We start from the raw sequence: 13,939 nt of genomic DNA, 5'->3' as shown, positions 1-13,939 counted from the left end.
TTATCACCAAAGCATATTTCGATGAAAAACTACAGTCAGTATGTGATATTACTACTCTACAACCTTCAGATATTTTTGCGGAAGGTTTCAATGGAAATAAGATTGATATTGAGGGATTTTTCAATGTTCCATTGAATTTTGGAGGAAGATCTGCTTTCATTAAGTTATATATTGCTATTAAAGGAGTTAATGTACTAGGCTGGCATGACCAATGGGAGCTTGGGATCACTTTAAATCCTAGAGCCAAAGATCCCATTTCTCTATGCAGGGAACAGGATATGATTAACTCTGTTTGTTCCAATGATGGAAAGGAAGATGTTGTTTCCTTTTGGAGCAATAAGTTTAATAATGTCTTTTGTGAACGTTTAGGGAAATTAGAAGGTTTTTCACATAAGATCGTTTTAAAAGAAGGTGCTGTACCTGTTAAGCAAAAGTTAAGAGGAGTTCCCCTAAATGTCAGAGAAGAATTAAAAGAAATGTTGAATGATTTACTAAAGGACAATATCATAGAGCCCATTGAATCATCTGAATGGGTTTCGCCCATTGTTTTGGTGCGCAAACCTGACCAGAAATTGAGAGTTTGCATTGATTTAAGAGCACTCAATTCCAACATTATCTTTGATTGCCATCCTTTACCTAATATCAATGAACTTGTGTCTCTTTTTGATGGTGCGCAGATTTTTTCCACTTTACACCTGAGATCTGCGTACCATCAAATTGAACTTACTGAGGACTCTAAAAAGTATACTGCATTTATCACTCCCATGGGCCTGTTTCAATACAGAAGAATGCCTTTTGGCTTGGCATCGGCTGCTTCCGTTTTTCAACGTGTCATGTTTCAAATTTTCAGGGATCTTGACGTGTTCGTTAAGTGTTTTCAAGATGATATATTAATTTTTTCCAAAAATGAAGTTGAACATTCTACACATTTGAATGAAGTGTGTTGCAGGTTAGAAAAATATGGTCTTACGCTAAAAGCACACAAATGTAAACTTTTCAGAAAATCTGTAGAATACTTGGGACATACATTATCTGGAGAAGGTTTAATTCCTAAAAAGTCAAACGTTGAAGCCATTCTCAATGCCCCTGCCCCGAGCAATAAGGAACAATTATTATCATTCTCGGGCATGTGTGAGTACTACAGTAAGTTTGTAGTTAATTTTGCCACCAAGATGGAACCTTTGAGGAGGTTATTGAGACAGAGTAATGAGTTTGTTTGGGAATCTGAACAAGAAAAAGCATTTGCTGACATTAAGTGTGATATTGTTAATTCACCAACTCTAAAACCCTTTAGAATAGGTAAAAAATGCATCATTACCACTGATGCTAGCTTGTATGGTCTTGGTTGTGTATTATCTCAAACTGATGGTGCAATAGAATGGAATGTGGCTTTCTCATCCAGGACATTAAATGAGACAGAACGTAGATATGCCGTGATTGAACGGGAACTACTTTCCTGTGTGTGGGCAATTGAGCACTACAGAATTTACATTTGGGGCAGTGAGTTTGTATTGAGAACCGACCACAAGCCTTTGGTACATATCTTATCTGTTGGTGGAGGTTGGAACTCTACTGCTAGGATTGCACGTTTGGCATCCAAGTTACAAGAATATCACTTTACTGTGGAGTACATTCCGGGAAAAAAAAATGTCACGGCTGACTGTCTTTCACGTCTTCCTTGCAAAGATCAGGAAGACAAAGTTAATAAGGTCAGTGAGGTTGATTTTGTTTTAAATTTGTCTGATGTTGTTACTTCCCAATATCAGGATATTACAGAACAGTTGTGGTTAAAGTGTCAAGAGGAAGATGAGAAATTTGGGATTCTTAAGAATTATATTTTCAAGGGCTGGCCTAATAAGACGAAAGTCAGAGATGATTTGCTTCCGTTCTATAATGTTTCTGAGGAGCTATTTTGTGAAGGGGATTTAGTTTTCAAATCTGGAAAGTGCATTCCACCTGTAGGTATACAGGAGATCATTCTCAAACTGGCACATAAAACACATCCTGGAATTTCGGCTAAGAAGCGTCTAATAAGGTTAAATTTTTGGTGGCCAGGGATGGACAGGTATATTGATCGTACTGTCAGGGAATGTAGTGAGTGTTGTACTAAGGACAAAATGTTAAAGTTGCATGTTCCCCCACTTAAACCTGTCAAGTGGCCTGAACTTCCTTGGAGTAAAATAGCTTTTGACATCTCAGGTCCGTTTCAGATATTACCTGAAGCCTCACGTTATGCGCTGGTCATGATTGACTACCACTCTAAATGGCCTGAAGTGAAATTTGTAGCCAGAGTTACTTCTGAGGTTGTTATTACGTTTTTTAAGGAAGTTTTTGCAAGAGAAGGTTGCCCATCTGTATTAGTGTCTGATAACGGTGTACAGTTAGTGTCGTCGGAGATGCAATCTTTCTTGCAAAGTTGTAACATCAAGCACTTACGTACATCTCTTTATGAACCACATGAGAATGGGCAGGTTGAACGCTTCAACCGAGTTTTGAAGAGTTTTGTTGTTGATGCCATTAAAGAAAGGAGTAATTGGTTGAATGTGATTAGGGAAAAACTGTGGACCTATCGCATAACTCCTCATACCACGACAGAAGTTAGTCCTTTTAAGCTCCTCAAAGGCAGGAATCCTGCATCCAACATTTGTCCTTGGTGGTTTAAGGAGAAATGTAAAGAGTTAGGAGAAGATGAGGTGGATATCCAGAGTGTGGCTAATAGAGTTGATTGTAAACAGAGTAAGTCTGCCCTGTGGTACAATAAAAAATGGAAGGCAATTAAATCTAATTTTTGTGTTGGGGATTGGGTTAGGATTCTGAAACCTTTTATGGTCAACAAAGGTTCCAGCAAGTATAGTAGACCCATTCAAATTAAAAGAGTTTTCGATAATTCAGTAATCACTCAAGATGGCAAAGTTTGGAACTTAAGTAAAGTTGCTAAATGTCCTACACATTCTGTTTTCCAACCAGACCAACGTGACAATTCTGACAGCAGTTCCCTTCCAGGTCCTTCTCCTGATTCTGTGGCTTTTAGAGTCAAGGATGATGTGCGTATCAGAAGAAAACCAACTTCTTTACATGATTTCGTTTAAATATACTTTTCTTCTTTCTTTTAATAGGGGAGATGTGTTACATTCTGTATAGTACAATTTAATATGTTTTATCACCATGTATCTTTAAGTGCATGAGCCATGTTATGTTTCCTAAGATGTTCCATGTTCTTAACAGAGTTTTCCTCATGCAGCATTCTGCTGCTATTGTCAGTTGTAACCTGGACATCTATGTGCCTAGATCAGATGCTGTGCTGTTAATAAATCTACCTTAAAGATCAACCTCTCCTTGGATTATTACAGTTGGCTTTTCCTGTCCTTGTAAATATGGGGCAGCAAAATTTCACCGCCGGTGCATCACAAAAAGTGACGCAGAGGCAGCGGGAGGGGATTATAAATGAGCCCCTTCTGGTTTAGGGATTTAGGGACTTCTTTACAAGCCCCTTGGGATGCTGATACGTCACTTTTTCCCATATTAAAAGTAGCTTGTTGTAAATATTCACATGAATACCTACAATATCCATCTCAGAGGCACTGTCAATAGGGTCCCATAGGTAGATACACATATTTTCCTTTCTTGGTGATCTCATTCTATGCTACACCGACCTTTACTCTGCCTTCAAGTCTTCTCTTACAAACTTTAAAACACTGCATACAGAGGACGACATTTCCGCTACTGATGGATGTAATACTTTTGTCACTCCGGTCCCTACAAAAAATGTACAACCAACGTACACCGATAAATAGCTATGTCACGCTGAACACATTTCATGAGCATGTATTTCCATCGTTCAGAGCATAATTTCCATTTTCACATTTCCCACCTGTCATTGTGTTGCTATCTTTATTGAACTTCTGCTTTCAAAACTTGTAGGTTTTACAGCCAGCATCCTACAGCCAATGACGAGCTACCGAATCGCATCATGTCAGGCCATGTGATTGTGAAAACCAATGTGAAGATGTTCACTGAAACAGCCGCCATCTTTGAGGATGGAACAGTGGAAGAGGATATTGATGTGGTCATCTTCGCTACAGGATACAGTTTCTCCTTCCCCTTCTTTGAAGATTCAGTTCTAAAGGTCCACAACAACAAGATCTCTCTATACAAAAATGTCTTCCCACAACACATGAAGAAGCCTACCGTGGCCGTCATAGGCCTGATCCAGCCCCTTGGTTCCATCACGACTGCTGCAGAACTCCAGGCCCGCTGGGCTGTGAGAGTATTTAAGGGTAAGTGAAAATATTACAGAAACAAACAATGGCAGCCTTTTACAGTTTCTCCGTGGCTGCACAATATGACACTGCATGAGCTGTACAACATACAGTTTGCGGTTTTATAAAATACTGCACCAGCACTTCCCAATCATTTATTATTTTTATTTGAAAAGTTTTGCGCTGGCTAGACCCGGAGGTATCAGAGAACTTTACATGAGGATGAGTGTTTCAGGGCATAGTTACCAGTTACATAGTTACATGTTACACAGTTTCAAAGCATAGTTAAAAGTTGCTGGAGCGCAGTTACATGTGTTAAAACATATACGTAAGGGAAAACGCAGGCAAGGGGAGAGATACAGGGGAGAGAGGATAGGAGCAGGGCAGGTAGACAAAGAATGAAAGAGGGAAAGAGGTGGGGGGGTGAAGGAAACGCAACTGAGAGACGAGAGAAAACAGTGTCCAACGTCTGGAGTGCTGTGATCCCAGTGGAAATGGTGTCATTCTCACACCTCTGCTGTGTGTGGCTCCCTTTACGCTGTGGACTCTCTCAGAGGGGTCTCTGAGAGTCCAGGGCATAAATACTGGATCCTTCCCCAACAAGGGAAGAGGGAGCGCTTTGGCAAGGGGCGCCATTCCCACACCACCACTGTGTGTGGCTCCATTGACGCTGTGGACTCTCTCAGAGGGTCTCTGAGACTCCAGGGAATAAATGCTGGATCCCTCCCCAACAAGGGGAGAAAGGAGTGCTTGGGCAGAGGGCACCACACACCATCGTGGTAACTTTAGGGATAATGGTGGATTGCATGGTAAAACAGATTTTGATGATTGATTTTAGGATATTAATTTTCATCCTCTGCTAAAACTCTCTTTGCTAAACATCAGTGCCAATAGCTAGGTGGTCTCAGAGTGCAAGTTCACTCTCCCAAAGATGCTGTCAAGTAAGGTCTAGAAGAGCAGTATGGATGACTTCTTCACGAAGATGGTTGCTGAGAAGGTGCAGGACAGGGACTTGTAGCAAAATGACAGGACTGCAGTCTCCATATTAATAGGTGGAAATGAAGATATTTTTCTGTCAACGTGCATTAAGTTAATTTACATTCTGTCAATGAAAATGTTGTGGACTACTTATACTTTATGCTGCACGTGAAACGTTTAGCTCCTGTCGGGTGGGTATGTTTTGGAGAGAAGTCAAAGCACTATAAACTGCACCTATAAATGTATGTTATGTTAGAAACATTTGTGTTGTACAGTGTGCCAATAATATAGCCTTGTGGTGCTGTCGATCACCTAGCTTCCATTCCTACGATGATGTTTGGGCCCTCTTAGGTCAAAGCCTACTCAACAGCACAGCTGTCAGGTTTGCTAAAGACATCTTGGGAACATTCAGACAGCTTCCCAAGGAATGCATTCTGTCCGTTGCTTACAATTGGCTTTGTGGTTTGTTACTCACATTTTCAGATTTTCGATTTACTGGCTTTATTTGTTTTAGACTGTCCAGCTTCAGTTCGTCCCTCCCAAGGAGCAACACCTTATCACACTGCCTCTCCTTGTATTCTTCCAGGAGGGCTCTTTTCTGTAAACAGGCCTGTAAATCTTGGGCCTCATTTACAAGACCACTGTGCCGCCGGTGCATCACGATTTTTTCGATACACCTACAGCGCAATGGGCTTGCCCATATTTACAAGGCCACGTAAAGTCACCCAGTGTGACTTTTTATGGCCTTGTGAAAATGGCCCCTTTCACACAATACTCTGAGTGAAAGAGGGGTTCCAGGGGTGTTGCTGAGGGTGTTCCTACTCAACATCCACGGAACCGTACACAGTCCCATATTTACAATGTTTTGAAAAGCTGGAAATGGTTGTATATCAGTACAACGCATGCTTTTACCCTGCATGCCATTACAAAGCGGGGATTACAACGCAAGTCGTTACAACGACTTGCGTTGGGGGGGGCGCTGGATAGTGGAATAGTTTAATTTTCTATTCCAACTCCAGTCCCCGTGGATAGTAGGGAAGGTGTTGGATAGAAAATTAAACTATTCCCTATCCAACAGCGCCCTCCAGCGAAAGTCGTTGTAACGACTTTCGTTGTAATCCCTGCGTTGTAATGGTAGTGCAGTGTAATAGTTGCGTCATAAAGGATGTTCCCCCTAGAAATTCCTCAAAATCCTACGCCACCCTAGGGGAGACTTAAGAGTGTAGCAAAGGGGAGAAATGCTTTTATTTCTCCTCGTTTTTTCTTCGTTCTATGCGTGCTGCATTCTGCAGCATGTTTCTGTGCAGGAAGGTGTCCCTACCTGCACAAAAACAATCATCCCCACAACGCAGGCACCCTTGCAACATGATGCTAGTGTGTCTGTTTTGGTGCACAGCTGCTGTTTGTGCACCGGCACAGGGGAGAAGGACAGGAATGCACCATATCTTGTAGATATAGCACATTCCTTCCCTTTTATTTTAGCACATGGCAGTGTAGCAGGCTTGCTGCACTGCCTTGCGTCAAAATATAGTAAATAAGGCTCCGTGTTCTCATATTGTCACATTTGCTGTGCATTTGAAGACAGGGGTCAAATTTAGGCCTGGACAGAGTTTGCGTAGTTCTGCTATGCAAGACTATGCAAAGGGACCAAAAAACTCCACCATGCTACACGGAGTTCCGCAAGCGGCGGAGTGCTTTATGTTGTGCTGTTCATGCTGATTTGTAGCACCTGGTGTTTTGTCCTGCTCTTTAAAATCAGCCTGATTGGCACCACACGCAGTGCAAGAGGATGCTGCTTTGTTCTGCTGCTTGAGTAGATGTTCTACTTGAGTGGCAGCTTCCTCAATGCTAATGTAAGATTTGCCAACGCGAGCTTTAGTGACCATCCCTGGCTGCCTGCATTGAGAAATATCGCCGGGAGTTGGTCTCGAGTAAGATTTTCCTTTCTCCCTAACCTAACGTTGGCGAGCACTAGTAAGGAAAAAACTCGGCTCTGCAGAGTTTTTCAGAACTCCGTGCCCCACGTGCTATATAAAGTGGCAAAAACTCCACAAACTGCACTAGCGGGTGGAATTTAATGCCCAGGCCTAGTCAAATGTCAGGCTCTGTCTTCTGAGGAAGCTTGGTGTTCACTTTCCTTTCTCTGACTTCGAAGTGAGAGGATTTATGTGACAATCTTGCTGGGTACTGGGGATAGGAAAGGGTTATTTTCTAGCATACAACCACATTGAAATGAACTGGGCAAGTATTTAATAATTTATCGGAATTAGAAAACAACAAATGAAGCAAATTATTTTGATAATTCTGCAGTGTGTTAAAAACAAATACTTTAATATGATACATTGCCATTGAAAATGTGTGGATATGGCATCTCCTACTACACAGTAGGAGATGCCATATCCACACATTTTCAATGGCAGTGTGCTACCACATCATGCATACTCCACTCTATGCCGCATCATTCTACTCTGCAACACCCCATGCCATTGCACCATTCTCTGCACCATTCCACTTTACACAACTCCACACCACAGCCCTCTGTGCCACTGCACTCTAAACCACTCTATGCCTCTTTACTCGACTCTGCACCACTCTAGTTTATGCCAATGCTCTCTACGCCACTCTACTCTACTCCACTGTGCTCTTCGCCACTGCAATCTGCAACTCTCCAGTCTATGTCACTCCACTCTACTTTGCGCAACTCCACTCTACGCCGCTCTGCAACACTGCACTCTATGCCACTTCAATCTATACCAATACATGCTTCGCCAATGCACTCTATTCTGTACCACTTCACTCTACACCCATACACTTTATGCCAATCCATTGGGCCCCACTCTAATCTACTCTGTACTACACTCTATGCCACCGCACTTTACATCACTTTACTCTACGCCATTAAACTCTGGGCCACTCTACTCTACACCACTGCACTCTACCTGCACCATTCCACTCTATGCCACTTCATTCTACTCTGAAACAATCTACTCTACACCATTGCACCCTACTCCACTATGCGCCACTCCATTCAACGCTACTGCACTGCCGCTTTACTCTAAACCACTGCCTTCTATGCCACTGCACTCTACTCTGCACTATTGTAGTCTATGCCACTGCTCTATACAGCACTCTACACTGCTGCACTCTATGACAATCTACTCTGCAACACTGCAGTCTCCATTACTGAACTCTATGCCACTCTATTCTGCAGTACTGCACTCTATGACACTATATTCTGCATCACTGCTCTTTTCAGCACTCCATTCTATACCACAATCCTCTACTCTACACCACTCTACGCTACAGCCCTCTACGCAACTCTACTCTGCGCAACTGAACTCTATGCCACTCTAAACCACTGTACTCTACTTTGCACCACTATAGTCCCACACCACTACTCTCTATGGTACTCAATGCCACTACACTTTATGCCACTCTGCACTGCTACCCTCTACAGCACTCTAGTCTGAAATACTGCACTCTCCGCCACTGAATTTAGCGCCACTCTACTCTGCATTACTGCACTCTATGCTAATGCACCCTATGCCACTCTACTTTGAAGTGGTGCACTCTGCAGCACTCTACTCTGTGCCACTATACTCTACTCTGCACCACTCTACACCACTGCACTTTATGCCACTCTACTCTATACCTCTGCACTCTACGCCACTGTACTCTATGGGCCATATGCATGAACACATGTTCCCATAGACACAGAATGGGCAAAAGCCTTTGATGCATCTGGCCCTATGCCACTGCACTCTACACCAATGTACTGAATTCCACAATTCACCACTCTAATTTACGCTACTGCGTTCTATGATGCTGCATTGTACGCTGCTGAATTCCATGCCACTGCACTCCACAACAATCTACACCAATGCATTTTACACCAGTCCACTCTACTCTACACCACTCCACTGTATGCCTCTCTATGCCACTACAAACTAATCTACTCTGTGCCACAGCATTCTACTCTGCACCACTGTACTCAATGCCACTGCACTCTATGCAACTCTACTCTACACCACAGCACTCTACAACAATGCACTCTATGCAACTCGACACCACTGCACTGTACAATACTCTAATCTGTAACACTGCACTTTACGGCACTGAACTCTACGCCACTCTGCTCTGCACTACTGCATTCTGTGCCTCTGCACTCTATGCCACTCTACTCTACTCCGCACTGCTGCACCCTGCTCCCCTGTACTCTTTACCACTCTACTGTGCTCAGCATCACTGCACTCTATGCCACTGCACTCTACTTTGCAACACTCTAATCTATGCCACTGCATTCTATTGCTCTGCATTGTACGCCGCTGAAGTCTTTGCCACTGCACTCGTCACCACTGCTCTCTACACCGTTATGCTCTACAACACTCTACGCCAAGCACTCTACACCAGTTCACTCTACTCTATGCCACTCCACTCTACCCAACTCCACTCTATGCCACTCCAATACATGACACTCTATCCCACTCCAATCTACGACACTCTATGACACTCCCTGCCATTCCACTCTCCGGAACTCCACACTACTCTCTTCTACTCCCCTAACTTTTATCCATGGTGAACAGGAGCCATGCTGGTGTACAACATGGCTAAAACACATTGGCACAGCCAATATATCTTGCATAGGTAAGACCTATTGGCATTGCCAATGCTTGTGTTCTAGTCTTCCTCTGCATGACAATGTCTAATTCAATGCACAGTAAGTGTAATATTTTGGTGGTAGGACAGTGTGTAGTGTTATTTTTTGTATAACTTTGGTTTGTATTGTAACTGGCCTGTTATGCAGCTGTTAGAAATAGGTCTCAATGTGGTGTTGCTGGATATGGCACGCTTAAACTGTTTTGGACAAATCTAATTTTTGGGAAATGCTTTCTAAGGCCCTAAATAAGAATGTCCCGGAGAGGTGCAAGCTAACTGTTACACAGATAAAATCAGACACCGTGGGGGTTTGGTTTTTAGGTCTCGGCCTGAACCAGCACATGCGCTAGCCTCGGCCGAGACATTTAGTAGCTCTGAGAAATGCTACTTTGCCGGCGATCAGCTTGCTAGAACGCGCACAAGAGGGGCGCGTCATGCACAGCTGTCGCGGCTTCTTTAAGACTTGTGAATGCTTTCCCCTACCCCCAGCTGGCACACGGCTTCTTTGATCTTCATTTTTTTTTTTACAAGTGCGGCCGCTCACTTTTAGTTTTGAATGGTGTGAAAAAGAACGCAAGTAAAGTTGAGGTTCAACTCAGCAGTTCCTTTAAGCTGCCGAAATCAATGCCTTAAATGTAATCTAAGAGGGGTATCGTCTTTTTTTTTTTACTTTATTGTGCATTCAAATAAGGTTACACATAAGGGCCTACAACCACAGGGGCCAGCCGCTAGCTGAAATAGAAGCAAGTGTATCATTATATACCACAGCTCCTCCGCCGACATCCCTGAGGCCCGGCAGCGATTCAGGATGAAATTCGTAGCAACGCAGGATAATGTCTTAACTTATTATTATTTTTTTTTGTTTTTTACAAAAGAAAAAGAAAGGAAAACACAATTCTCAAGGCAATAGTACATTATACACAGAGTCGTGCTCGTACGGGAGGGACCTCCAAGTGCAATGTTGTTTAGATTTATAACTAGTACGAAGGGTCAGGGGGGTCAGCGGGGAAGCAGATGAATAGTAACAAAATTAAATGAGACATGGAATGTCGGATCAGGGGGAAAGGGAGATATCTATGTTTCCGAGGTAGGCATTCCACTGGTTCTAGACTTTAGTCCACGCCCTAGGTCTTCCCCTAGCCAGATATACAGTCTTTTCTCTAAACATACACCAATCCATATTTTCCTTCCATACCGATACAGTGGGCGGCCGCTGGGAACCCCACACCTGTGCAATGTCCCTCTTGGCGATCATGTTCCCTAGGGCCACCCACCGGGTCTGAGCGACACTATAATCATTCGGTTCCCACACATTCAACAGACATCGCCGGGCTTCAGGCAGCAGCGCAACTCCAGTGACCCTCTCTATCACTGCATGCACATGATTCCAGAATGCAGCCACCTCCGGGCACTCCCAAATGATATGGAGGAAGGTTCCAATCATTTCACAGCCACGCTTATATAACCCATCAGCAGAATAACCCATACAGACCAAGCGAGGACCAGTGACATACACACGATGGAGAATTTTAAGATGGACGAGGCGGAGACGGGCGGGAATAGCCACCTCCTTAGGTGAAGATAACGCGGACTGCCAGTCCTCATCGACCAGTTCCAACCCATCCCCAGTCCAGACCTCCCTGAGGCGTACAAGGAGATCCGCCCGATTGTTGATCAACTTCTTGTATATTAATGAAATCGTGCAATCAGGCACATGACCATCAAGCACACGATCTTCCAGCGGGGAGGACTCAGGGATATGAACACCGGCAGTGAAGACCGAGGTCAAAGCATGACGAACCTGTGCGTATCTAAAAAACTCCCTGTCACTCAACTCGTATTCTGTCTGTAACATCTCAAAAGTCTTGACTGCACCCTTGGCCCAGAGGTCGCCCACCCTGCTAATACCAATCATGTCCCATTTCTCAAAACCTTTCGTTTTCCAGAGGCATCCCAATCTTTCAGACGCATACAAAGGAGTTGAGCGTGTCAGTCGATCCCTCCAACCCAAGGCCACATTCGCATCAAAGATTTTTTTTAAATTTTTTTAAAAAATATTTTTTAAAGACCTTTTATAATAAATGTTGATGTTTTGTACACTGAATACCTTATGTTTTGTGGTTCTACTATAGCATACAATACAAATAGGCTGAAGGGTAAGAGATAGTATGTTGTGAAGAATGAAGAGTGAATGAATGAGTTCCCCAGAGAAATCAAAACCCAGGGAACACCTAAACTTTTCTCCACATTCGCATCATGCCAGACTCGTACAGCAATCTTGGTGGGACCTGTTAAGTTCCTCCCTGCCACTTTGGAATAGAGTGCCCTATTATAATTTCCACCAGGTAACAGATGCTTATCCATCTTGAATGCTGGGTTTGGGCTGGGTGCGTACGTTGCATGGTTAATCGCACTCAGCTGAGAAGCCCAATAATACCGCCTGATATCCGGAAGCGCCATACCCCCGTCATACCAGGGGAGGGTTAGCTTAGCAAGGGCAATTCGCGCACGTCCGTCCCAGACCAGCCGCCTCTGCAGGCTCTCCACCTGGCGGAAATAGCTTGCCGGGATAATGTTGAACGAATTCTGGAGCGCGTACAAAAAACGTGGCAGGGACATCCTTTTAAAAAGTGCAGCGCGACCGAGCGGCGACAATGGCAGTCTACGCCAGCGAATGACGTCGAGTTTCAGCCTTTGGAGAGGGGGAAGCAAATTGCGTTCATAGCGGACGGCGGGGTTCAAAGATATAAAAATCCCCAAATATTTGAATCCCGTCTGCGAGACCTGGATGGGAAATCTACGAGGCAAAGGGGGGAGACCACCCGAAAGCACATAGACACAGGATTTAGTCCAATTAATGACTAAACCTGAGTTCTTTCCGAACGAAGTGAGCACATCGAACAGAACGTTAAGCAATTTTCGGGGGAAGGTAAGGTATAACAGGATATCATCAGCGTAAAGCGAGACCCGATCCTCAAAATTCAGAGTCCACTGAATACCCTTTATCGAAGGCTCCCATCGCAGCCAAGCAGCCAGTGGCTCCAGAGCAAGCGCAAAAAGTAGGGGGGACAACGGACAACCCTGCCGCGTACCCCTCCCAAGGGTAAAAGAATCCGATACTCGGCCATTAACGACCACCTGAGCCAGCGGTTTCTCGTACAGGAGTTTCACCCACCCGATAAACCCGGAACCGAAACCAAATTTCGCGAGGGCGGCCCAGAGATACGGCCATTCTATAGTGTCAAAGGCCATCATGGCGGCTAAAGAAGCCAAAATGGCCGGCTCGTGAAGGGACTCCGCCCTCGCAAGGACGCCATGCAAACGCCGCAGGTTGAGTGCGGTGTTACGATGCGGGATGAAACCAGATTGATCCGCGTGGATCAGGTCACTAATCACCGTGATCAGCCGGTTGGCTAACAATTTAGCTAGGATTTTGGGTTTGGCGTTTAACAGCGAGATGGGCCTGTATGAAGCACAGCGATCCCGAGGCTTCCCCTCCTTAGGAATAACCACGATCGCAGCTAGACGCTGATCACGAGGAGAATACCGAGGTCTCGGGACTCCAGGAACATATCTCGGAGATACGGTGCAACTTTATCAGGGCGCAATTTGTTTAGTTCAATGGGCAGACCATTGGGGCCCATAGCCTTGCCAGAGCGAATGAAGCGAATGGCAATTGCAATCTCGTCCGCCGACAGTGGAGCATCCATTAGGTCTCGGTTAGCCTCCGATAGGCGAGGCAGTGCAATATTGCATAACAACAGATGAGAGTCTTCCTCTGCTCTATCAGAGACCGGAGAGTAAACCGTACGAAAATAGTGAACAAAACACTCAACAATCTCACTCGGATCTGTCACACACACTCCATCCAGTTTCTCAATCAGGGGAACCACGCGATTCGCCCTTTCTTTCTTATCGAGCCACGCAATCAGTTTACCTGCCTTGTCCCCGACATCATACAATCTGCCCTGTTGTTCCCTGTTCATTATTTTGGCAGCATCCGTAACCAGGGATCTGTAATCTAATTGTTTCAGGCAGAGGGAGTG

General features: G+C 44.4%; 1 protein-coding gene across 3 annotated transcripts in view; it reads left to right on the top strand.

Moving 5' to 3' along the window:
• LOC147747927 (flavin-containing monooxygenase 5-like) overlaps positions 1–13,939 on the top strand; it is a 529,839-nt gene that overhangs the window by 387,747 nt on the left and 128,153 nt on the right. For all 3 annotated transcript variants that reach the window (XM_086956883.1, XM_086956897.1, XM_086956891.1), the window contains exon 7: positions 3,922–4,277. In XM_086956883.1, coding sequence (XP_086813009.1) covers positions 3,922–4,277 — 356 coding nt within the window. The remainder of the gene's footprint in view (positions 1–3,921; positions 4,278–13,939) is intronic.

Source organism: Lissotriton vulgaris, chromosome 1_1 (genome assembly GCF_964263255.1).
Source record: "Lissotriton vulgaris chromosome 1_1, aLisVul1.2, whole genome shotgun sequence".
NCBI lineage: Eukaryota > Metazoa > Chordata > Amphibia > Caudata > Salamandridae > Lissotriton > Lissotriton vulgaris.
Note: the sequence above shows the minus strand (reverse complement) of the source record. Positions and strands in the feature narration are given on the sequence as shown.